Source organism: Rosa chinensis, chromosome 7, assembly GCF_002994745.2.
Source record: "Rosa chinensis cultivar Old Blush chromosome 7, RchiOBHm-V2, whole genome shotgun sequence".
Lineage (NCBI taxonomy): Eukaryota > Viridiplantae > Streptophyta > Magnoliopsida > Rosales > Rosaceae > Rosa > Rosa chinensis.
In genome coordinates this window covers 30,288,508-30,314,086 of record NC_037094.1, presented here as the reverse complement: position 1 = coordinate 30,314,086, position 25,579 = coordinate 30,288,508, and the positions used below count along the sequence as shown (strand labels likewise).

The window sequence follows — 25,579 nt, the reverse complement described above, 5'->3', positions numbered from 1 at the left end:
GTCCGAACTTTCTGTGAATTAGATTTCTATGAAAAAATTGCATGATGAGATTACCATGTTAAACCATGTATTTCTCCAATAAACATTCATACAGAAATTAGTTTTCATGTTTTAAGCAAACTTAAGAAGAACCAAGGGGATTTTTCTTGAATGCTTGAAAGACTTGATCATCCATAATTTTGCGTACTCTTGTCACGTTTCTCATTTAAGGATGATCTTTATTATTTGAGAGGAAATGTCAAACTGTACATGTAAATATCCTCCGCGAAGGAGAAATATGCATTACTTGACAAATTTTTGGTTGACAAAATCACAAAAAGCATCCAGTGACGCCACCGAGCTTGCCGGATAGCCATTCTCAAACTTGTTCCGGATCGCTGCCGATCGTTTCCTTATCTCTTCATCTTCCAAAACCCTCTCCAAGCCAACCATTATGTCGTCCTTGGTAACCTTATCAGCCGGATAGCCCTCGGACACCATGCTCCCTACTTTGAGATAGCTCACCGCCAGCTTCGCATTGTAGTACTGATCGCCCCTAATTGGCCACGCCAATAGCGGCACGCCACGTACAACTGCCTCCAGCGTAGAATTCCACCCACAGTGAGATATAAACCCGCCGGCCGATGGATGGCTGAGGATCAATAGCTGTGGGGCCCAGCCGTGAATTATTAGACCTCTATTTCCGACTTTAGCATCCAACCCGTTTGGAAAATAGCTCTCTTCCGGTGGACCACCCGGACCCGGACGGCCCGAACCGGGACCAGGTTTTCCGGACTTGCGCTGGATGACCCATATGAATGGCCGGGTCGACTCTTCCAAGGCTTTGGTCAGCTCCGGGTACTCCTCGTTTGTGGGATTCACTTCGCTGCCGAATGACACGTAGACGACGGATCCACGTGGCTTGGCATCGAGCCATTGGATGATCTCGTCTTCGGTGTAATTGGATTCGCGCTTGGGTCGGACCTCCGGGTCGTGGAGCAGGGACTCGAACGACTTCCAGTACTGCTCCGGCAGTAAGGGACCCACTCCCCAAACGGGTTTTCCGGTCAAGTCGGAAACGTAGTCGAGAAATGGACGTTCGAGATCGTCACACGTGTTGATCAGTATTGCTGAGGAGTTCTTCACATCCTCCACCCACGGCGCCGGTTCGCCCGGCAGAGGCGGTCCTCGCGGCGGCTTCATTCCGCCAGGACCGCCGGAGTGGGAGGGTGTTTTATGCGGTGGCGGTGACGGAAGCCAAGGACGCCGTTGTTTGAGATCCGAGTACGTAATGACCATGTTTTCGGGTAACCCGGGAAGGGCTCTGGCCTCGCCGGGTTTCATGTCGTCGGGTCGGACCACCCACACGGCGTGCTGGATGGCGGCCCAGGCGGCCCCGGAGGTGATGAAGACCACCGTGGGAATCCCAAACTTCCAAAACACCTCCTGCGTCTTGCTCATAATGTGGTCTATGACGGCGAAAACGGGTCGGGTCGGATCGGCGTGTGGCTGGGCCAAGAACGCCTCGAGGCCCTGAAGCATGTGGTGGCTGGGGAAAGGCGACGGCGGTGAGGAGGAGGAGATGTTGGTGAGTTTGAAGAGGGGAGATTGGAGGAGAGAGGAGGGGATGGAGGAGGTGAGATCAGATTCGAGGATGAGGGTGATATGGTAATTTCGGGCAATGAGGTGGTTGCAGAGCTCGAGGCATGGGAAGAGGTGGCCCTTGCCATCTTTGGGCACTACTAGAATCTCAGCAGTCATTGGGTTTAGTAGGAGCACAGAGAGAGAGAGAGGCTAGAGGAAGAAGAAGGCTCTTTTATAACTACTGACCGAGGTCTCTCACTCTTGGACAGTTTGGTATAAAAGTGACTGTTTGGTCTAAAAGGTGTTGTGTGATATTTTTGGGTAAAAAATTATTTGTGCCAATTTCACTTTCCTGTTTTTAATGTCAGTAAAAGTTAATAATGCTGTTATGTAACCTGTGTTGTTGAGTCGTTCGACCGTTTCGGGTCGGGTTATAGTAGAGGTTCTGATTTGTAATTTAATTTTTCTTATAAAAAAAGAAAATAGAGAGATAGTCACAAGACGATTTGCTGTAAAAGGTAACTTAATTTCGTTCTTGTTTCTTTATGAAGACATGAAGATTTATCCTTGATTCCAAGCTCTGTTCTTCGTCACGCCTCTAGAGAAGTGTGAATGCAGTTGCGCACTCCCTAGCTAATTATGCTATGCAAACATGCTTGAGATTCTATCCCCCTTGTTTTTATTCATGATGTATAAGCTTCTGATTGTATAAGCATGCTCATAAGTTGCATTCTCCTATAAATTTGTTTTAATTTTATACATACCATATTTGTATTCTCCTCATTTTACACTCTCTCTTGCATTAGGAGTACCTTGATTTTGTTATATAAGAGCATCAAATCAGCATGGTCGATCCAATATTTTTTTATTTTCTTTTTTCCTAAATCCGTACATGAGACTTTATTTAAGGACTTCATTAGAAATGTTCTAAGTGATAAATTGTGCTTTGACACGCCTAATTTTAAGCCAATTTTGATGGTTTTGCGAGAATGAAATGTACTAAATTAAACCTGCAGGTATATGTTGAAATTATAGCATCTCAACCTCATTCTGGAATGATTGTTATGTAAGTTCGAATTTGATAGTTGAAGTTAACTTAGTCTACAATTATGCTAATCGATTTCTTTATTAGTTGAAGTTATCCTATTCATTTTCTTGGCTGCATTTGCTGTATTAATTAGTTCGGTATTTCCTTGGAAGTTTACCAAATAGGTTTTTCTAACCATATGCCGAGTGATTCTCCAACAACCCTTTAAATCCGGCTCATCCTTAGCAACTGATTAGAAGTTTTTCCCTATACCAAGGCACCATTTCCTCTACAAATTCATCAAGCTCTGAAACTCACCTTCCTTAATATCCATCTCTCAAAGAAAAAAAAAAAATCTAACAGAGACGGAGAGATGGAAGGCTATCTTGTACGTACACTTTTAGCTTTCGCCATTCTCTCATTGTTTAACCACATAAACCCCTGCACAGCAACCTTGCTTCCTAATGAACCAAACACCGATTTCATAAGAACCTCTTGCAAAGTCACATTACATCCCATTTTGTGCTATAATTCTCTCAAGGATTACGCATGCAAAATCCAGACTGATCCGAAATTGCTAGCTTATACTGCTGTCAATGTGACTCTTGAGTTCACCAAACAATCTCTAGCGACAGTGAAGCGGTTTCAAGAGATTGGTGGTTTGAATCCTGTTTTAGCTTCAACAATGGAGGCATGTGCAAATGAACTTACTGTCGCTATGGACGACATCCAGAATTCCAAAGAGGGATTGGAGGATCATGTAACAGAAGGCTCTGAGCCCAAGCTTGACATGGGTAATACTCAGGCGTGGCTTAATGCCGGACTAGCAATAGAGCAGAAATGCTTTGATAGCTTTGCTGTAGATCATCTTGACGGGAAAGTGGAGACCCTTACTCGCAGAAATATTATGATAGTCGCGCATTTAACAAGCAATGCCGTGCAACTCCTCAACCACTATGCATTATCTAAATTTACATATCCTTAGATTCTTTTTTCATATTTGCTCTTATGGGAGACTTGTGAAATATACATGTAACACGTACTATACCTAAATGTATATGTAAGGTGTAGGTATCTGGGAATCAATTGATTTAAGGATGTAATATAAATAAAAAAGCTGACAATATTGGAATATTGGAGTAGATTGCCTGTAAGTGTGTGTATACCCTTATTTTTCTTATGAAGTGAATTTGATTTCCTTGTTCTAGAATCTAGATAGAGGCATCAAAATGCACAAGTTAGGAGGCACATTATACATAGTAATCCACCTCGTAATTAAACGATAAAGACGCACTGCGTACACAATACTATCAATCATGTACTGCAACTTGTTGAAGCTCATATATACGATATCAAGCAAAACAGGACTTGAAACATAGAGCCATCATATAAGTAATTAAATAGGTCCCCCCCCCCCCAATCAAAACAAAATCAAACAACATGTCTATAGGTTCCACGGTTTGTTGCCCGCGCCGTGAGGAATTAACCACTCATATAGGTTGGGGGTGGCCATGTTGGAGGATCAACATAGATACGAGGGAAGTGTGTTTCAATTCAATCGTCATGCTCAGGCTGGAGCTGGATCAAGCTGATACACCTGGAGGGTTAGGACTCGTCGAAATTGGAGAAGGTTCCACAGCCTTGCATTGACCACAAGATTGTGAGGATCAAGTCATCTCCAACAATGTACAAGTCTCCAACAAAGAACCAATCTGCAAGTTTCCAGACTTCTCTGCTTTGGGGACACATCCAAAGGGTATGCATGATAGATTCTTCCTTAGCACCACAGTAAAGACAACTTGGGGTTGAGATGACTCTTCTTTTGCAGAGATTTTGAGCACAGGGAAGAATATTATGAATAGTCTCCATCAATTTTGGCAATAACAAGCAATAGATTGACGATAAGAAAAAGAGGCCTCTGGGAGTAGTAAACACATTAAGGATTCACGATATCCTGCTAATTACCATACAAGAACAAAGTCAATGAGCTGAAGTTGCTTTGCCTTTCTGTCTAATGAAGTCTCCAAAAGCATCTAAAGCAGCCACAGAACTTGTTGGAAAACCATGCTTAAACTTAGCACTAAGCTTCACAGCTCGTTGCTTCATGTCTTCATCACTCAGTAGCTTCTCAATTCCTCTCGTTATATCCTCCTCCTTTATTCTCTGTGAGAAATCCTCAGAAATCAGATACCCAACTTTGAGATATCTCGCTACCAATTTAGCGTCCGAGTATTGATCCCCTCTAATTGGCCACGCCAAGAATGGAACTCCACGACCAACTGCCTCCACAGTAGAATTCCACCCACAGTGCGATAAGAATCCTCCTGTTGATGGATGACTTAGAATCAAGAGCTGTGGCGCCCACCCGTGTATGATCAAGCCTCTTTTTCCGACACGAGCATTCAGCTTGTGCGGAAAATAGGCCTCTTCAGGGTCTGAACCGGACTGTGGAGGGCCGGGAAGACCCCGCGAGAGGCCTGCATTGGTTTGGACCACCCATATGAATGGCCGGGTTGACGCTTCCAACGCCTTGGCTAGTATCTCGTACTCCTCCTTAGCGGGACCCCCCACAGTTCCAAATGAAATGTACAACACCGATCCATGTGGTTTCGTATCTAGCCACACATTTATCTCTTCTTCGGTGACATTTGATTTCCGATTGGTTCGAATTTTGTGGTCGTGGAAAACCGAACCGGCCGATTTCCAATATTGTTCGGGCAAGAGCGGGCCCACGCCCCAAACTGGTTTTCCGATGTTATTGGAGACGTACTCGATGAATGGATACTCCAGATCGTTGCACGTGTTGATCAAGACTCCCATACACGGCTCGATTTCTTCTAGCCACGGTGGTTTATCACCGGGATTGGTTGGGTGATGTCTCTCCGCCCCAAACTTTTTTCGAGGTGGTTCAGGAGGAAATCTCGGTCGCTTGAGATCTGAAACCGTAATAGCCATTTCTTGGGGTAACCCGGGTAGTGAGCGAGTCTCACCAGCTTTGATATCTAAAGGTTGGGCGTTCCACATGGCATACTCCATGGCGGCGGAGCAAGCACCGGAGGTGAAGAAGCTGACCGCCGGAATTTCATATCTATTGAAAATCTCGAAAGTCCAGCTCATCTTCATGTCAACAACCGCATAAAGGGGTCGGACTGAATCCGGATCATGGAGGAGCTTCTCAAGCCCGACTGCAATCTGGCTGTGGTGTGCGTGGTGGCGGTGAAGTGGCTGAGAACTCGGCTTCTGCGGCGGAGGAGAAGAATCAGATGGTGGGGTTTCAGAAACCTCAGCGATATCGACGAGTGGGTGTTGGCGGAGAGATGAGGGTACGGAGGAGGAGACTTTGGAAGAGATAACCATAACGGCTTTGAAGTTTCTGGAGGCCAAGTGCTTGCAGAGCTCCATTGAAGGGAACAAATGGCCCTGACCAAAAAACGGAATGATCCATATCTCGTTAGCCATATTTGCAGATCGAGTTAGGGTTTGTTTTACAGTTCTGTGATGGAGCTTGGGAATATATAGATAGCGTAGTGGGAGAATGCAGAAGAAGGAAGGAGGAAGAAAGCTTAACTGAGAAGTTATGGATCAATGAAAATGGAGGTAGGAAGAATCAAGAATGGTTTCGACTGTTAGGTACGTGAATGAAAAGATTTGCTGATTGCTAGCTAGTTGTGTTTGAAATAGCAGACCGACCTTCGGAGATATTGATTGATTTAAATACAAAATTAACGTAACCATTATACATAATTAATATTTTCCTCTAGAAAAGAATTACGCATTTTCTTTTTATTCACGAACTTGTTTGGGATTGCTTGTTGTTTAGTTTCATCAAGCAAAATAGTTGGGAAGACGGAGTTGCGAGCTTGGAGTTGGAGAAGACGATATTCTTTCATACGCTTGATATTTGTTCTTCTGTTTTTTTTTTTTCCTTCTCTTTAGTATTTGTTTGTTTGTTTTCTTTTCTTTTCTCTTCTTTCCATCAGTGTACTGTACTTATAAGATCAGTATTTCTCAAATTTTAATTTTTTTCTCTAAACAAATTATAACTTTGATTGAAAAAATGTAATGCGTCATTGTCTATGTCATATGGTGTTATCTTGACATCATTGTATTTAATGCTTTTAAATCTAGCCACTCAGAAGACGTGTAAAAATTGTGTTAAATATGATGGCCCGAGATTCAGGCGTAGTTGATTATACATCAGTACGAAGGGAAAAGAAGTCAAACAGAAACTCTTCTGATTAGCCTTCCGAGACAAAAGTCAACGACAAGATGCTTTGTTTTTACGTCCAAGGAAGTCTCCAAAGGCATCTAAAGCTGCAACAGAACTTGTTGGAAAGCCATGCTCAAACTTAGCACTAAGCTTCACTGCTCGTTGCTTCATGTCTTCATCGCTCAGTAGCTTCTCAATTCCTCTCGTTATATCCTCCTCCTCTATTGTCTGTGATAAGTCCTCAGAAATCAGGTACCCAACTTTGAGATGGCTCACTACTAATTTAGCATTGGGGTATTGGTCCCCTCTAAATGGCCACGCCAAGAATGGGACTCCCCGACCAATTGCCTCCACAGTTGAATTCCACCCACAGTGCGATAGGAATCCTCCCGTTGATGGATGGCTCAGAATCAACAGCTGCGGGGCCCACCCAGGTATGATCAAGCCTCTTTTTCCGACTCGAGCATCTAACCCGTGCGGAAAATAAGCCTCCTCGGGTTCCGAATCGGGTAGTGCGGGGCGACGAGGACCCGGCCAGAGGCCCGCATTCGCTTGGACCACCCATATGAATGGCCGTGCTGACGCTTCTAACGCCTCGGCTAGTATCTCGTGCTCCTCCTTGTTGGGACCCACCGAGCTTCCGAAGGATATGTACAGCACGGATCCACTTGGCTTCGTATCTAGCCACCCAGGGGCGTAGCCAGGATTCCAAAATGGGGTGGGCAATTTTTTTGGGCGAAGCCCAAAATTTTTTTTTGATGTCTCATTGATGTCTCTATATCAATGAATCTCATCAACCCATTCCCAATTATCAACCTTAATCATTGTAACCGCAACAACCCGATACAGAGATCCATTCCCAATTATCAAGTATCAACCCATCATCAATTCATCATTCATCAACAACCCATTATCCATCACTCCATCAGCAATGACAATCAATTTATTCAATTATCAAACATTCAACAAAAATACGTCCCTGCCCAGTTGACAATCAATGAATCAATCAACCAAAAATCCAAAACATTCCCAATTATCAACCCATCATCAACAACCCATCATCAATGACAATCAATCAACCAAAAATTCAATACCTGGGATCTGGATTGAAGCCTTGAAACTGCGGAAGTCGCAGACTCGCAGTGGAGCTGTGGAGGTGGCTCGGTGGCGGAGGAGGTGGCTCGGCGGACTGGCGGACTGCAGGACTCACTAATCGAACCTGGAAGGCTGGAACTCTGGAAGGGGAAGCAAAATGGGGACAGCTGCACAACGCCACAGGGGGAGAAGCCGAGAAGGTCAGAAGGGGAGAGTCGACGACACCTACATCAGTATTTTTTTTTTTTTTTTTTATTGGGCTATACCCGGTCGATTTTGGGGCAAATTTTCCCTTGGGCTGTAGCCCAAGTAGCCCTTGTCTTGGCTACGCCCCTGTAGCCACCGATTCACCTCGTCGTCGGTGAGGTTTGATTTCCGATTGGTTCGAATTTCGCGGTCGTGAAGAACCGAACCGACAGATTTCCAATATTGTTCCGGCAAGAGTGGGCCCACGCCCCAAACTGGTTTTTCGATCTTATCGGAGACGTATTTGATAAAAGGATGCTCTAGATCATCGCACGTGTTGATCATGACTGCAACACACGGTTCAACTTCTTCTACCCACGGTGGTTTGGCACCGGGGCAGGCTGGGTGATGTCTCTGCGGCCCAAACTTAGTTCGAGGTGGCTGAAGACGAGGAAATCCTTCACTCGAGCCTCCTTGTGGGCCGTCACGAGACTGTCGCTTAAGATCCGAAACCGTAATAGCCATTTCTTCGGGTAACCCGGATAGTAAACGGGTCTCACCAGATTTGAAATCATCCAACGGGTGGCTCTTCCACATGGCATAGTCCATGGCGGCAGAGCAAGCACCGGAGGTGAAGAAGTTGACAGCCGGAATTTCGTATCTGTTAAAAATCTCGGAAGTCCAGCTCATCATCATGTCAACAACCGCACAAAGGGGTCGGCGGACTGAATCTGGATCATGGAGGAGTTTGTCAAGCCCGACTGCTATCTGGCTGTAGCGTGCGTGGTGTTTGTGAAGCGGCTGAGAACTCGGCTCCTGCGGTGGAGAAGACGAATCAGACGGTGGTGCTTCAGAAATTTCAGCGATTTCAACGAGTGGGTATTGGCGGAGAGATGAGGGTATGGAGGAGGAGAATTCGGAAGAGATAACAAAAACGGCTTTGAAGTTTCTGGAGGCCAAGTGCTTGCAGAGCTCCATTAAAGGAAACAGATGGCTCTGACCGAAAAACGGAACGATCCATATCTCATTTGCCATATTTGCACGGTTGGGTTAATTTGTCTTGGAGTACGTTCTGCACTACGGCTCGGGAATATATAGATAGCGGGGAAATTCGTTCAAACAGTGTCTGAATTTAAGTTTAGGGTAAATTTTTCTAGACTATTAATTTTCATACTTATACTTTGAAAAATGTCATAATGGTACCTGAAGTTTTGGCCCCGACCCAATTTTCATACCTGACAACAGTAAAAACGTTAACTCCGTTAACTTTTGAGGGGTAAAACCGGTACTTCATGTATTTAGTTTAAAAACACCAGCTTATCAGTTCTTCTTTCGTACTTCTTCTTCATCGATCATCTTTTTTCATTTCCCAAATTGCAGCTAAAGATTTTGTTCAAAGCTTGAAAATAAAATCTTATCTTCTTCATCGATCATATTTTCCATTTCAATCTGGGTTTTGTCAGATCAGAAATATTCAAGAAAACTAATTTGGGGTGTGTTTTGGGATTGAGAATTTGAGACTTTCCAGTCCATCCCATCTCCTTCTTTCACCTTCTTCTCCACCTCAAACCCAATCTTCAAAAACTCTGTAGAAATCAAGCTGGATATTTCAAGACTATAAGGCCTTCTGGAATACAATGCTCTAAGCTGCTGGTCTGATTCAATGGCAATGGGAGCTGGCCCAGAGAATCCCAATATCCTTTTAATCATGCACAAAAACAAATAAAAGTTCTACCAATGCTCATACTCAATCATCAAATCTATATACACAAAATTCTCCAAGAACAAAATCATTTTCTTGCTAGAGAAACATGGAAAATGAAAGACAAAAGGCTAGAAAATTAGGCTTGATAGAACTCTTCTTGGACCCAGGCACTGAATCGAGCAATGTAAATCTTGAAACTAAAATTGCAGAAGAAGAGTTCAAAGAGAGAGCTCTAGATCAAAGAGAAAGCTCTCTCGATCGCCGGAACTCGTCCATTAGTGGGAGGCCTGGGAGGTAGTGTGGAGGAGATTGATGCCGCGCCAGAGGAGCTCGCGCATGGTATCACTATTAACACCGCAAAGTTCGTGAAGCCCTGAATCCAGTGGCCGGAGCACCAATCCCAGCTCACAAAACCTAAACCTGACTCCACCACTCTTCTTCTTCTTCCCAACAAAACAATCCCAGCCCCACTACTTCACGAATACGTCAATCCACATAGCTCCGGATACAAGCTCATCCTAATCTCTGCATACACCTCACCTTTCCACTTCCTCCCCCCCCCCCCCCAGCTTCTCCGCCATGCCCACTGCCGCCTCGGCAATGTCGTGCGCCGAGTCCACTATCCCATCCTCACCGCCTCCTCTCCCTTCCCTTTCATCCCCCTAGGCAGGATGAGACCGACCCGAACTTGGCCCGGAACGCCGCCGCGAAGTAGTCTTGCTCCGTCGATCCCAAATTGAGCAGAATGGATTTCTTAGATTGGCGGTCACTACAATTCAACCGTTGATCCCAAATTCCACTAGCGATAATCTCGAATTTGACCGTGACAAGCTTCGGAATCTTTGTCTAAGGAAGCCATTGCTGGGATCTTTGGCTACTCCCTCGACAAACCCACCAAACCAGGCGCCATTGCCGTCTCTGTGGTCGGGTTCTGCGTGTTCTGCTACAGACATCTTCTGCTCCAGTTCCCCTTCACCATGTCCAAAGCCTGCAACGTCAACTGCGCCAATCTCAAAAGCTACCTCTTCCTCTCCATCGCTCTCCTCCCCAAATTAAGGTTCTGGAGACTGATTTGGGGGAAAAGGATTAGGGAAGTGAAGGGACGAAATTACCCCTCAAAAGTTAACGGAGTTAACGTTTTTACTGTTGCCAGGTATGGAAATTGGGTCGGGGCCAAAACTTCAGGTACCATTATGACATTTTTCAAAGTATAGGTATGAAAATTAATAGTATGGAAAAGTTCAGATACTATTTGAACGAATTTCCGTAGATAGCGTCGTGAACTAGTGATCCCAGAATGGAGAAGAAGAAATGAGGAAGAAAGCTTAGCTGGAAAGGATAAATGAAAATAGAGGTGGAAGCTGGAAAGGGTATTATAGAGGTGGAAACTGGAAAGAATGGATTGACTGCTGGATAAGTGTGAATGAAAGACTTGCTGATTGCTAGTTGTGTTTGAAATAGCACACCTACCTTTCTGAAATGCTGGACATCTTTCGCATTCTATAGCAAAATCTGTTACGTTCCATTTTACAGTTCTTGTATTTCAAAATTGGGCCAAGTGATATGGGCTGTAATAATCCAAGCACAGGTTGCAAATCAAATCAAAATGGGAGGTGTGATGTTAATGTTGCAGCGCCCAATCATTGGTTGCCACCTCCTGTGGACCATGTCTAGCTTAATTGTGATGCTGCTGTGCTCCAGAGTGGCAATTAAGTTGGTGTGCAGTGTGCACAGATAATAGGGGCTCTTTGGTGGGAGATATGGGAGAAAGACTATTGTATAGGTTGCAACCTCGAGCTGCGGAACTGATGGCTATATTGAAGGGTCAAGAGTGAAGCATCGGTCAAGGATGGAGGGGTTTGATTGTTTGAACTATTACCTTGAGGCCATGCACTTTGGTTAATGGTACTAAGAATTCAAATTTCTTCCAAATTACCGAAATTTTCATAATTTCGAAGTACTAAAACAAAACTCATATGTTATATCATTTCCGTCAGGAGTTTTCTGAATTTTTTTAAATTTTTCGTACATTTCTACGAAATTCTTAATTTCCTAAATATCTATACACACAAAATATATTATGTCACCGACAACGAAGTTTTTAACTCATATTTACTCATATTTTCATAGAGAAAATATAAAATTTTGATTCTTTTTCCAATCAAGTTGAATACAACAAAAAACCTTTTTTCTTTTATCTGCTACCAAAATCCTTTCCGAAATTCATGTTATTGGAAGCAGTATTGTATGATACTAAATGGAAGCAGTTCAACCATATAGATCAAACCAAATAGTAGCAACACTTATTATTAATACTTTATATTACTTTTGTTGTACTTGTTCATTTTCATTCACGTGGTTTTGGTATTACGTCCCCCCCCCCAGTTGTATTTTTCTAATTATTAGTGAAAAAGACGTGATCAAGGACTGAAAAATCGATAATATCTTCGAAATTTCCACGATATATATTTCCGTTTTTTTAGGGTCTCGATATATTTGACTTACCAAAAAATATCGGGAGAAATTTTTGAAATTTTGAGATATTTCCGGAAATATTAGAAATTTTCTCGATAATTTCTGAAAAATTCGATTTTTTAGCCAAATTCCTGATATTCTCCCGAAATTTCGAGATTATCGTCACCTCTCGCGATATGTGGCTCGTGAAAACTAGTCTTTGTCCTTATCCAATCCGACTAAAATGAATAACATCTAAAGAGGAAAACTTTAAAAATTTATAGGGTCATGTATCGCTCTTTGAGTCTTTTCCCTCCATGCTTATAATTCTTCTAATTATCTAATTTGCTAACTAGTAAACATTTGGCTCTATAAAAAAAAAAATATTCTATGTATTTCTAAGGACCATTTTCTACTTCTTTTTCTGTTTATTTGAAGACCGATGTTTTTTTAACATATATATATATATATATATTTAATTATAAAGTATTATTATAATTAATAATTAACTCTCCTAATCTCCTATTTAAATCATTTTTGAAATTTCTCAGGTAGAATCTCATTCCTTTGTCATGTCAGTGTATTTTGTTATACTCCAAATTACTACAATAATTATACAATTAAGTTTATCAAACACTTTTTTTTGAAATACTATAGGTAACTAATCATGTAAACATTTCATGAAAATTCATTAATGATTTCCATGTTACTTTCTAAATTTCCATTATTTTTTTTCGAAAATTTACTTAGATCGAAATTTCCTCGATATTTCCATTGAAATTTCTATTTTTTGGACTATTGATATTTCCTCGATATTCAATATTTTAGTCATTGGTTGTAGGCAATGACTAAAATATTGAGTTTCGAGGAAATATCGATGGTCCCGAAAACGGAAATTTCGAGGATATACCGATTTCGATAAAAAAAAATCAAGAAAAATGATGGAAATTTGAAGAAAAATATGAAAATTTTAAGTGTGTTCAAGTAAATCCTAATTTACTTGACCTAGTGGTAATAGGGTTAAATTAGAAGGATCTAGATTCCTATTCAATGTACGATTACTTTCCTTGTATGATTGAGATTCTATACATTGTAATCCTCTATATAAAGAGGCCCCTATTATCAATGAGAATACACAACAAATTTCTCTCAATTTCAGTTTCTCTACAATACATTATCAGCACGAAGCCCTAACCCTGAAACCTTAAATTCGTAGCCTTCAAATCCCAGAAACCACCACTACCTACCTTGACGGTCTCAACCCCAGGAGTTCAGAACCGGCTGGAAAAATACCGAACCGGCTCTCAGAAGTACCAGAAACCCCTATGCCCGGTTTAAGGCTTTTTTCTCCACCTCTGATAGCTGTACTCCATCACCTAAAGCGCCTCGAACCCAGATTGCCGGAATCGGAAAAATAACCACTAGAACTAGCCTGAAAATATATGAACCGGCCACCAGAAGGTCAATCACGTTGAACCGCCGCCTGAAATTCATCCTTTGGAGTTTTCTCTCTACCTCTGTCAGTCCAATCCAGAAAAAAGAAACCGAGCCCTGCACAAAGCCAAAAGCCCAGAAAGAAGAAAAGGAGGCGGGCCAAAAGAAGAAAAGAAAAAAAAAAAAAAAAAGGAGAGGACTGGGCCCCAGAAGAAGAAAACGCAGAAGAAGAAGAAAGGAGAGAGGCGGGCCCAGCAGAAAAAAGAAAAAAAAAAGGGGGAGTGCGGCGCCCAGCAGAAGAGGAAGGAAAAGAAAAGAGAGGGCCCGCGGCCCACCTACCACCAGAAAAACAGAAGAAAGAAAAAGGGACCAGCCCCAGAGAAGAAAAAAAAAGAAAGGGAAGGCCCACGGCCTGAAGAAGAAAAGAAAAAAAAAAGGAGGGGAGCAGCCCATCAGTCAACCCTACCAGTCAACAACTTTTCCAGTGACTTTCCGGCCAGATTTCAGGCGAATTTCCTGCCAAATTTTCCGGCGACCTATTTTGAGGTATTTTTTACTAAACGTTCATGTTTTTTTTAGAGTTTTTTTTTTTTTAAATTCAATTTCTCTTCTTTTTCGGGGACTTGCAACCTCCCTTGTTCTACCCCCATTTCTTCATCATAAGGGAGACCTAATTAAGCCAAACTGTGGGAGTTCGTGCATACTCAAAGCTTGGAGCTTGTAGAGTCCTCCAAACTTAGAGTTTGTTGAGATGTTATGATCGACCACTTACATCATTGTTTCGATCTAATCCAATCCCTCTTGGAATCGAATTTCTTGGAAGCGACTACGCTCAGAAATTTTATATGTTTTCGTGGTAGTCTTTTACGCTCCGAAACTAACCCTAATTTCTTGTTCTCTTTCAGGATGAGTAACCTGAACAAATTGGACTTTGCTCCATTGGGAACAACTGGCTCTGGACATCACAGGTGGGTTTGTGATGTCCACCAGCATCTCAAGGCTGATGGAATCCTGGATATGATTCTTGAGCCTAGCCAGGACGTGCTAACTGTTGAGTAAGCTCAAGCTTTGGAAGCAAATAGAGCAGCCTTAGAGGCAAATAATGTGAAAGCCATCATCCTAATGACTCATCATATGGATGATTCGCTCCAGTACGAGTGTATGAATGAAGAAGACCCCAGAAGGCTGTGGGTCTCACTCGAAAATAGATTTGGCAACGTCCGTGACTCCCTACTTCCTGACCTAGAAGTGAGATGACATAGCCTCCGCTTCTGTGATTTCAAGTCAGTTCTTGACTGCAACTCGGAAGCACTTCGCATTAAATCTTTAATGGAATTCTGTGGTAAAGAGATCACAAATGCGATGTTGATTGAGAAGACTCTATCTACTTTCCCCGTCTCTGCATTGATGGTTGCTAAGAACTATCGAATCGATGTTGTTGCAGGACGGATCACAAGGTTTAATGAGCTTATTGGAGCTATAAATGTCGCTGAAAAGCATGACAACATCCTTGTGAAGAACTATAATTAGAGATCCGTGAAAACAGAGCATATTCCAGAATCCAATTATAGTCGCGCCTCCAAGGGAGGGCACCAAGAGCAAAACCCTAATCTTAGGGATACCTCTGGACGAACTAGTCCATATAATTGCTCCACTTGGGAAGGTAACTGCCAAAAGAGGCGAACACGGAACCGAAGAGGTCAACGTGGAAAGAGAGAGGGAGGAAACGCCTCTGGCCATGTTGGTAGCGCCACCAACATTAGGAGCCATCTAAATGACGCTTTCAAAGTGCCTCAATCAATGGAGTCTGAGAGAAGAGATGTATGTTCTCGATGTGGAGTATCCAATCCTTGGGCACACATTTGTAGAGCTCGTGAAGAAATCATCACTACCTACAAAGCATATTGTGAAGCAAGAGAAGCTCACTATGTGGAACAAGAAGATCATGAAGATGATCTAGAGTGAAGGGTTAAAGACTACAAATCTGGCTGGGATCAATAGATCGCCAATTCTGTTTAAGTCTTTATTTTTCTAAGAGATGTAATAGGCAATTGCCATATACTTTGTAGTAAATACCAATGGTGTAGTCTTTCTTCAAAGTAGGCTCACCCAAAGTAAGTGTGATGTCTAGGAAGGTTCTGAGATTAGTGGTACTTAAGCGAGCCTTACTTCAACGACATCCCTCTACTCACCTGGTCACATTTATTTTGGAATTACTGAAAGAAGTTAGATGACTACCATTGTTTTGTATTAGCTAGCATTTGGATTAGATTCTCCTAATGGTTAAGAGACAATGATGTACTCTGTTGGCTTATGAATAAAATTTCGAGTTCTTTTCATTATGACTCCATTTTGATTCTGAGCATATGACTTTGTGACTACGATGGTTGGGCCATCAGTATTGATTCAAGGACATGGAATAGCCCAAGTTCCCCTTGCCAAAAGGCACCTTGATTACTGTCGCAAAACTGTCAACGCTCCTAGGGCAAATCGCACCTATGAATAGCCAATGAATTCCATGCGAAAACGCATGTAGAGAACGGAAATGAGTTCCTTTGCAATACCTCTAATGATTGCGGATAAAGGCGCATCTTAGAGATGTTTATGTGTCTCTCTAGTGGACTTTATGTCACTATTCGAGCTATTAAATCCAATAAAGTTATGAGAGAAGATCTCTTGGATTTAGACACATATTGGCTTTGTCACGACAGGATAGGTCATCATAGTCATGATACAATGATCCGTCTACTAAAGCTTTCACATGGACATCCTTTCTCTCGAGCAAAATGAAGCATGAATCAAAAGTTGATTCCTGGACTAAGTGTGACCAACGCTGCTGCCTAGGGCACCGCCTCCGTCCACCACCAGCCTAGGGCTGGCGTAGTCCCTATCCATGACGCCATGGATAGCGTACATCATGATGATGACGCACCAGGTGATGTTGCAATCACCAACTTTGCTTCAAATAGCGTTTCAAACGCTTAGGCCCAACCAAAATCCTCATTGGTTGATTATAAAGCCTCTCGCTCGTTTTACAAAGCCTGTTCCTTAGGGAAATTAGTACTGAGACCGTCCTATGCAACGGATATGACAATACTCATTATTTTCTTACATAGAATCCATGGGGATTATGTGGATTGATTCAACCAACTTGCGGACGCTTAAATATTTCATGATGTTGGTTGACACGCAAACATGCCGGTCACGTGTTGTGCCATTGTCCACCTATAAATGCTGCTTATGCTACACTCCTAGCACATATCATATGACAACGGGCTCACTCCCCAGATCATTCTATTCAGTCAATTGGATTTGACTATGCTAGAGAGTTTACATCAAAAGACTTTCGATGCATATTGCAATGGGACTAATGTTGGACATCATATTCCCATGTACACACCCAAATGGTCCTGCGAAAACGACTACGATGGTAGCTCGGACGTTGGTAATGCGCACCAATTTCCTTATATCCGCTTAGGGTGATGCAATATCGCATGCAGCTACGCTAATTCGTCTACGATTTACCACCAGTCAATCTACCTCTGCATTACAGCTAGTGATTGGGTACGAGTATCGTACTTACGCACATTTGAGTGAACCATTTATGTGCCAATTGAGCCGCCACAGCGCACTATGACAGGTCCTAATAGACGAATGGGCAACTACGTTGGACTTGAGACTCCAATAATCGTCCGCCACTTAATGCTCTTGCATGGCGATCTCCTTACCCCTAGATTTGCGGATGTCACTTTGATGAGACAGTCTTCCCGTCTTTAGGGGGAGATAAGAACACGGATGTTCAGCAGCAATGACAGGAATTGTCGTGGCCTGTCCCCACTATATCTCATCTCGATCCCTACTAAAGTGACGAGATCACACAAATATGCTGCAAACATGCCTGCAAGGAAGGATGTTCCTACGAGAGGACGTAATGCCACCCTACATGGAGGTTTTTGAGCCAGTGATGCCAACACCTCATAACATAAAACCTGTTGACTAATGGGTCTTCGTTAGAAACCGTAGTGAGAAAAAGAGATGGTAATCTCGCCTTATGGCACAAGGTTTCTCATAAAACGTCCTGGAATCGACTACGATGAGACATATTCTCTCGTAATGGATGTCATTGCACTCCACTACCCTGTCAGTTTGGTAGTTTCCGAATAAATGAACATGCAGCTTAAAAATGTGGTCACTACGTATCTTTATAGGGATCTAGATATGGATTATACATGAAGGTTCATGGTGAACTTCATTTACCTAAGTCAAGTGGCTCTAGACCACGGAGCGCGTTTACAAAGAGGTTGAAACGCTTACTAAAATGACTACTTGATTGGGAAGGGATATGCCCATGCGTTTCCGTAACAAGTTTCGAATTCCATCGTGGTTCATGTTGGACATGATCTTTATTAGAAGCCTTTAAAGAGTTAAGGGAAACCGCTGAACACTTGAAATCCGATTTTGAGATGAAGGATTATGGGAAAACACGATTATGTCTCAGTTTGGAACTTGTGCATCATGTCGATAGATGCTTAGGCATTTTGACAAGGTCAAACCTTCAAGCACCCCAATGATCGTCCGTAGTCTTGATCTTGAAAAAGATCATCTTCGTCTGAAGGATGATGACGAAGATGTGCTAGAGGCAGAAGTGCCTTACTTGAGTACAATAGGCGCATTATTGTACTTAGCTCAATGCACAAGACCAGACATCTCATTTGCAGTGAACTTGTTAGCTAAGGTATAGCTCTGCGCCAACGTGACGCTATTTGATTAGTGTAAAAGATATCTTTCAGTACTTGAGATGTACGATTGATATGGGCTCGTTCTATCCCTATAGAGAGATGATGGATTCAAACCCATCACACACTAGGAACGCCGCCAACACTGGCCTGCGTCCACTATCCTCATCCCAAAACGACATGTATTTTGAAAGGTTTTGCTGATGTTGGGTATCTCTCTGACCCATACAAAGGTCATTCCCAAAATGGTTAAGTGTTCACCATGGGTAAAGACCGTGATATCTTGGAGGTCTACGGAACAGACCGTAGTTGCTATATCTTCGAGTCATGCAGAGATTATTGCTCTTCACGAAGTGGTTCGTGAATGTTTATGGATTGGATCCATAATCACGCATGTTCGAACAATTGTGGTTTGAAGTCTACCACAAGATGAGCCTACGAGCATTTAGGATAATGCTGTTCGTTTTGAAAAAAATAAAGCAAGGCTACATCAAAAGCGACAACACCAAGCATAACCAGCAACAACAGAATCTCCTCAAATACCAAAGTGAACTAGGTTCGATCTGAGAATAATATGGCAGACTTGTTTACTAAGTCATTGCCCAAATCCATGTTCGAGAAACATGTGGCCAGAATTGGATTGCGGAAATTATCTGAACTCCAATGATTGTAGTCATCAAGGGGGGACTTAGACATCAGGGGGAGATGTCTACATGTTCACCTCGAAACGTAAAAGGTGTGTTGTGTTCTTTTTCTCCTTCGACTGAGGTTATTTTTGTCCCACTGGGTTTTTGTTACTCGGCAAGGTTTTTAACGAGGCAACGAGAGAAGCACCGCGTTTGAGCAACACAAGGGGGAGTGTTCAAGTAAACCATAATTTGTGTTTGGCCCAAACTCTAGGTTACTTGTCCTAGTGGTAATAGAGTTAAATTAGAAGGATCTAGATTCCTATTCAATGTACGATTACTTTTCTTGTATGATTGAGATTCTATACATTGTAATCCTCTATATAAAGAGGGCCCTATTATCAATGAGAATACACAGCAAATTCCTCTCAACTTCAGTTTCTCTACAACAAAGTGAAACTTTTAGATATGTTTGTTTTATCAGTTGTCTACTATATATGAAAAGAAAACCTTGAATAAACATTGTTATATAGTAATTTGTAGTAATTTAAGATGAAATAGTAAATGCTGAATCGCCGACAACTTTGAAATTTTTTGAAATAAACATCTAATTTTTTTTTTATGGCTGAAAACCCAATGGGAGGCTATATACCCAATGGTATATAGTAATTTGTTATATAGTAATTTGTAGTAACTTTTAGATATGTTTGTTTTATCAGTTGTCTACTATATATGAAAAGAAAACCTTGAATAAACATTGTTATATAGTAATTTGTAGTAATTTAAGATGAAATAGTAAATGCTGAATCGCCGACAACTTTGAAATTTTTTGAAATAAACATCTAATTTTTTTTTTATGGCTGAAAACCCAATGAGAGGCTATATACCCAATGGTATATAGTAATTTGTTATATAGTAATTTGTAGTAACTTTTAGATATGTTTGTTTTATCAGTTGTCTACTATATATGAAAAGAAAACCTTGAATAAACATTGTTATATAGTAATTTGTAGTAATTTAAGATGAAATAGTAAATGCTGAATCGCCGACAACTTTGAAATTTTTTGAAATAAACATCTAATTTTTTTTTTTATGGCTGAAAACCCAATGGGAGGCTATATACCCAATAGAGGTTTTCACTTTTTTATGTACGATTACTTTTCTTGTATGATTGAGATTCTATACATTGTAATCCTCTATATAAAGAGGCCCTTATTATCAATGAGAATACACAGCAAATTCCTCTCAACTTCAGTTTCTCTACAACAAAGTGAAACTTTTAGATATGTTTGTTTTATCAGTTGTCTACTATATATGAAAAGAAAACCTTGAATAAACATTGTTATATAGTAATTTGTAGTAATTTAAGATGAAATAGTAAATGCTGAATCGCCGACAACTTTGAAATTTTTTTAAATAAACATCTAATTTTTTTTTTATGACTGAAAACCCAATGGGAGGCTAGGCCATCACGCCTTAGTAAAGTTAAACCCTAAACCTAATTAAGTAAATTAAGGAATGTATTAAGATACCAAATATTAAAAGTAGTAAATGTCAATTAATTAGAACAATAAAATAAACAATAAGAATTAAATGGTTAGGTTAATAATATTAACTTATTACTTACCAAAATTATAAAGTGAAGAAGTAGTAAAAAAAAGAAGAAGTTTCTTTCGGTGCAAGGAATGAGTGGAACCCTAAACCCTATTTATAGAAGTTCAAAATTGAAATGTTGTTGTAAATTTGGTAAATAAAATTCAAAATATAATAGATTGTTCTATGTTAGTTATTGATTGGACATGTACCTAAGTTTTCAGATTCGTAGGCTAATTGAATATATATTAGAATGGTGCAAAAACAACATGAGTGTATGTACATTGGAGTTCGCCAAGGCTCTCAAAGAGCAATGGAGTGACCAAGGTTCGAGCCTTGGTGACTTTGTTGATTTTTTAAATTGAAATTCAGCCACAGCCCATGGAAGATTCCAGAAAAATACCCAAAATTTCGCAAAATATGGCTATATTTCCGGAAATTTCCAAAATATCCATAGAAATCTATACGAAAGGTTATGGAAATTTCAACAAGTGAAAAAAATGAAAATTTTGGTGAAATATCGCCGAAAATTTCGATTTTTTAGTCCTTGGTTACTGTGGTGGGAGCAATCCTCCTTACCATGGTCAAGGGGCCTTCCCTCAACTTGCCATGGGCAAGGGACCACGAGAAAAATCATTCTTCACAACCCAAAGTCAGGGGTGCTTTCTTCCTAGCACTAGCCTGCTTCTGCTGGTCCTGTTTCATGATCCTACAAGTGTATGCAACTCTTAATCAGTCTAAATTTATATTCGATATCTATTATTAGTTACTGACACATGCATCTAATTTACCCACATGCAGGCCAACGTACTCAAGTCCTACCCCTGCAAGCTCTCTCTCACCCAAGCAAGGACTGAAAAATCGATAATATCTTCAAAATTTCCACGATATTTCCGTTTTTTTAGGGTCTCGATATATCTTTGACTTACCAAGAGAATATCGGGTGAAATTTTTGAAATTTAGCAATATGTCCGGAAATATTAGAAATTTTCTCAATATTTTTGGAAAAATTTGAATTTTTTGCCAAATTCCTGATATTCTCCCGAAATTTTGAGATTATCGTCACCTCTCGCGATATGTGGCTCGTGAAAACTAGTCATTGTCCTTATCCAATCCGACTAAAATGAATAACATCTAAAGATGAAAACTTTAAAAATTTATAGCGTCATGTATCGCTCTTTGAGTCTTTTCCCTCCATGCTTATAATTCTTCAAATTATCTAATTTGCTAACTAGTAAACATTTGGCTCTATTAAATTTTTTTTTATGTATTTCTAAGGACCATTTTCTACTTATTTTTCTGTTTATTTGATGACCGATGTTTTTTTAACATATAGATTTAATTATAAAATATTATTATAATTAATAATTAACTCTCCTAATCTCCTATTTAAATCATTTTTGAAATTTTTCATGTAGAATCTTATACCTTTGTCATGTCAGTGTATCTTGTTATACTTCAAATTACTACAATGATTAGACAATTAAGTTTATCAAACATTGTTTTTTGAAATACTATAGGTAACTAAGAGCATCTTTAGCAGACTCTCTATTTTAGCTCCTTAGCTATTTTGGAGAGCATGTTTAGTTTTTTTTTATCTATTTTAGCAGCTACACCAGACTCCTAAGTGGCTCTCTATTATAACTTTTAGCTATTTCGCTCATAAATATAGAGAGCGAGGTGTGGCTTTCTATAATTTAAAACATTCATTTTAAGTAATTTTATGTAATTTATAAATACAATTAAACTATTTAATCTTCATTTAAAAATTAATATAAATTTTAAACTAGCTAAAATAGAGAGAACCGACGCAGACGTTTTTTAAAAGTGACTAGCCAAAATAACTTTTTAGCTACTTTAGCTAAAATTTGACTAAAATATGACTAGCATTGTTAAAGATGCTCTAATCATGTAAACATTTCATGAAAATTCATTAATGATTTCCATGTTACTTTCTAAATTTTCATTTTTTTTTGTGTGAAAATTTACTTAGATCGAAATTTACTAGATATTTCCATCGAAATTTCTATTTTTTGGACTATCGATATTTCCTCGATGTTCGATATTTTAGTCATTGGACGTGATGACCAAGACTTCCACTGGGTTCCAACTATAAAAAAAAAAAAGTAAATCACATTCACATTATCAATATACAGCAAAATTGTAATTACATATAGATGAAAACACTAGTTTAGCAACATACTACAGTACTAGTTAATTACTCGTACATATTAAATATCACAATTCTATTATAAATGTATAATTTTAGAGAGGCTACATTGTAAATAGGTTTATTATAGGTTAGTTTAGTCTATGTAAAAGTTTCATTTAAAAATATCATTTTATAAATGCAATTAATATAATTTCTTCATTTTTAACTAAAATCAAAATTTTCTTTGAAATTTTCTTAAATTTGAAGTACCGAAATCGAAATCGAAACCGAAATTTGAAACCTTAGGTAAGACTAGTATTACTCAAACGGTGCTTTTATATGCATTGTCCGAATTCAGCTTGTACGCCATTTAGTGTGGAATAATGACAATTTAACTTGTACGCAATCTAGTTAAGGTTGAGGGATCTATATATTGTAGAACAATGACGATTCAACTTGCACGCCATTAACAATTCAACTTGTACGCCATTTAGTCAAGATTGAGTGATCTATATATTGTGGAACAAAGACAATTCAACTTGTACGCCATTTAATCAGGTGTGAGTTAATCAAGATTGAGTGATCTATATATTATGAAACAATGACAATTCAACTGGATTACGGCCATCAAAAAAAAAAATAATAATAAATCACATTCATATTATCAATATACAGCACAATTATAATTATAATTATAATTATAATTACAAACTCTGATATGTTATATTTCAATTGACAATTCTTCTATTTCAAAATTGGGCCAAGTGATATGGGGTGGAATAATGCAAGCACAGGTTGCAAACCAACATGGGAGGTGTGATGTTAATGTTGCCGCGCCCAATCATTGGTTGCCGCCTCCTGTGGACCATGTGAAGCTTAATTGTGATGCTGCTGTACTCCAGAATGGTAATCAAGTTGGTGTAGGTGTGGCGTGCAGAGATAGTAGGGGCTCTTTGGCGGGAGCTATGGGAGAAAGACTCTTGTATAGGTTGCAACCTCGTGCTGCGGAACTGATCGATGGCTATATTGAAGGGTCTAGAGTGGAGGGGTTTGATTGTTAAAACTTAAAACTGATTACCTTGAGGCCGAACACTTGGTTAATGGTAATGAGGAGTGTCTTGCAGATGAAGGACTATTGGTGGATAGAATTAGATTTCTAATTCAATCTATGGGCATTCAAGGCATTCGATTTGTTCTTAGAGTGGTTAATGGGGCGGCTCATGTAGTGGTAGGATTTGTAGCTCGTGATAATGTGCGACATGTTTAGTTAGGGATTGGACCCTCTTGGCTCCTGGATGTTATTGTTGGTGACGGACCCATAACTAATTTAGGTAATAGGGAAGAGAGTAGGGAGTTTATATCCACCACCGATCATTCACATGTTTTGTAATTTGACCTTCTTTGAAGAAATGAATAATTCATTCTATAACAATAAATGGAGACATTGATTCTAAGAACAACAATTAACGTAACCACTATACATAATTAATATTATACATTTTCCGCTAAAAAATAATTACACATATTCCTTTTATTTTGTTTTTTGAAAGGGACATATTCCTTTTATTTGGAAGTGGTGGTTGTTTAGTTCCAACCTGTGGGGAGAATGAGATGAGAGCATGGTGAGTTGGTGTTGGAGAATACAATCTTCTCTTTGGCGTTTGACTTTTGTTCTTTTGTTTTTTCCTTCTTTTGATCCTGTATTGTACATATAAGAGCAGTATGTTTCAAATTTTGATTATATTTTTTTTAATAAAGAAAAGTTTAAATTAATTAGAACTTTTAATCAGAAGTATATAATACCATGTCATTGTCTATATCACTTGGTGTTGTGTTGACCATAATTCAACCAAAAAATAAAAACAGTTTTGTAATAGTCTTATTGACGAGGAGGGCAAACAATAATGAATCTCTCAAAGAGGAGGAGGGTCTAGCTTGGGTTTCTTGGCTGCGGCGCTGAAATTTTGGCCGGAGGAGTTGGAGTTTCTCTCTTATCTGGTTACTTTGAGGATGATGGTAATGGGGCTCTCATTCGTCGGCTTCATCTTGCACCTTTCGAAACTTGCTTCCAGTTCTTTTTTTAGTTTTTGCTTCTCGAAAATATTGTCATGACATTTGGTAGCGCGACAATCCTTCGTCTTTGAAGTTTGCGGGAGATAGATATAGGAAGACATGTTGCTTAGTTGTGCAGCTCTGTGAGCACTTTTGGTGCTCTACAGGTGGCTCTGGGCATTGGGTATGAAGGGCTGTTGGAGGCGGACTCGACAACTGATTCTGACCTGCATATGGTTGTGGAAGCAGCTGTGGTTTGGGTACGAGGTGCCTAGGCTTCAACGGGCAGGTGGAAAGATCTCAGGGCAACGCCAACAACTAGTGGTCAAGGCTGGTCCTGAGCTTTTTAATGCCCAGGGTGAAATTTTTTGTGTGTGCTCAATTAGCCTAAATAGACATGTAATGATTCTTTCAAATGTCATACTCTAAATCTTTTATTTTTAGAGGCTATTACATAAATAAACATTATACAACATAAGGACATAAAACCAAAACCCTGTATAAAAAAGTTTACAAATTATCTAAAATGATGTCTTCTTGCATTTCTTTGAAGCAAAATCATCAATTATCTTTTTCTAGTCAACATTTGCCACATATTTCTTTCAATGGTTAAAATAGCGAATCCATTCAGCCTATCTTGAGTCATAGATATGGGGATGAGGGGGTTGGTGCGGTGGTGGCAGAGAGACATAGAGAAATGGGGATGAGGGGGTCCATAGGGAATAGGGTAGGTTTTTAACCGTTTT

The 25,579-nt window shown here is 40.2% G+C and overlaps 4 protein-coding genes across 4 annotated transcripts; 1 reads left to right on the top strand and 3 right to left on the bottom strand.

The window, feature by feature from the left end:
• Positions 1–151: 151 nt before the first annotated feature.
• On the bottom strand, positions 152–1,811 carry LOC112176098 (UDP-glycosyltransferase 71E1). Its single transcript, XM_024313921.2, has one exon. It carries the CDS (start codon positions 1,738–1,740, stop codon positions 283–285), a length of 1,458 nt encoding a protein of 485 aa, XP_024169689.1. The 5' UTR covers positions 1,741–1,811; the 3' UTR covers positions 152–282.
• Positions 1,812–2,938: 1,127 nt separating this feature from the next.
• Positions 2,939–3,753, top strand: LOC112176099 (21 kDa protein). The gene has a single exon (XM_024313922.2). The coding sequence runs from the start codon at positions 2,964–2,966 to the stop codon at positions 3,573–3,575; it is 612 nt and encodes a 203-aa protein (XP_024169690.1). The 5' UTR covers positions 2,939–2,963; the 3' UTR covers positions 3,576–3,753.
• A 135-nt stretch (positions 3,754–3,888) lies between these two features.
• On the bottom strand, positions 3,889–6,219 carry LOC112176097 (scopoletin glucosyltransferase). The gene has a single exon (XM_024313920.2). The coding sequence runs from the start codon at positions 6,047–6,049 to the stop codon at positions 4,571–4,573; it is 1,479 nt and encodes a 492-aa protein (XP_024169688.1). The 5' UTR covers positions 6,050–6,219; the 3' UTR covers positions 3,889–4,570.
• Positions 6,220–6,620: 401 nt separating this feature from the next.
• Positions 6,621–9,131, bottom strand: LOC112176101 (scopoletin glucosyltransferase). Its single transcript, XM_040510971.1, has 2 exons — positions 8,240–9,131; positions 6,621–7,489 (listed from the first exon to the last, which is right to left on the bottom strand). Exons 1-2 carry the CDS (start codon positions 9,114–9,116, stop codon positions 6,849–6,851), a joined length of 1,518 nt encoding a protein of 505 aa, XP_040366905.1. The 5' UTR covers positions 9,117–9,131; the 3' UTR covers positions 6,621–6,848.
• Positions 9,132–25,579: the final 16,448 nt, after the last annotated feature.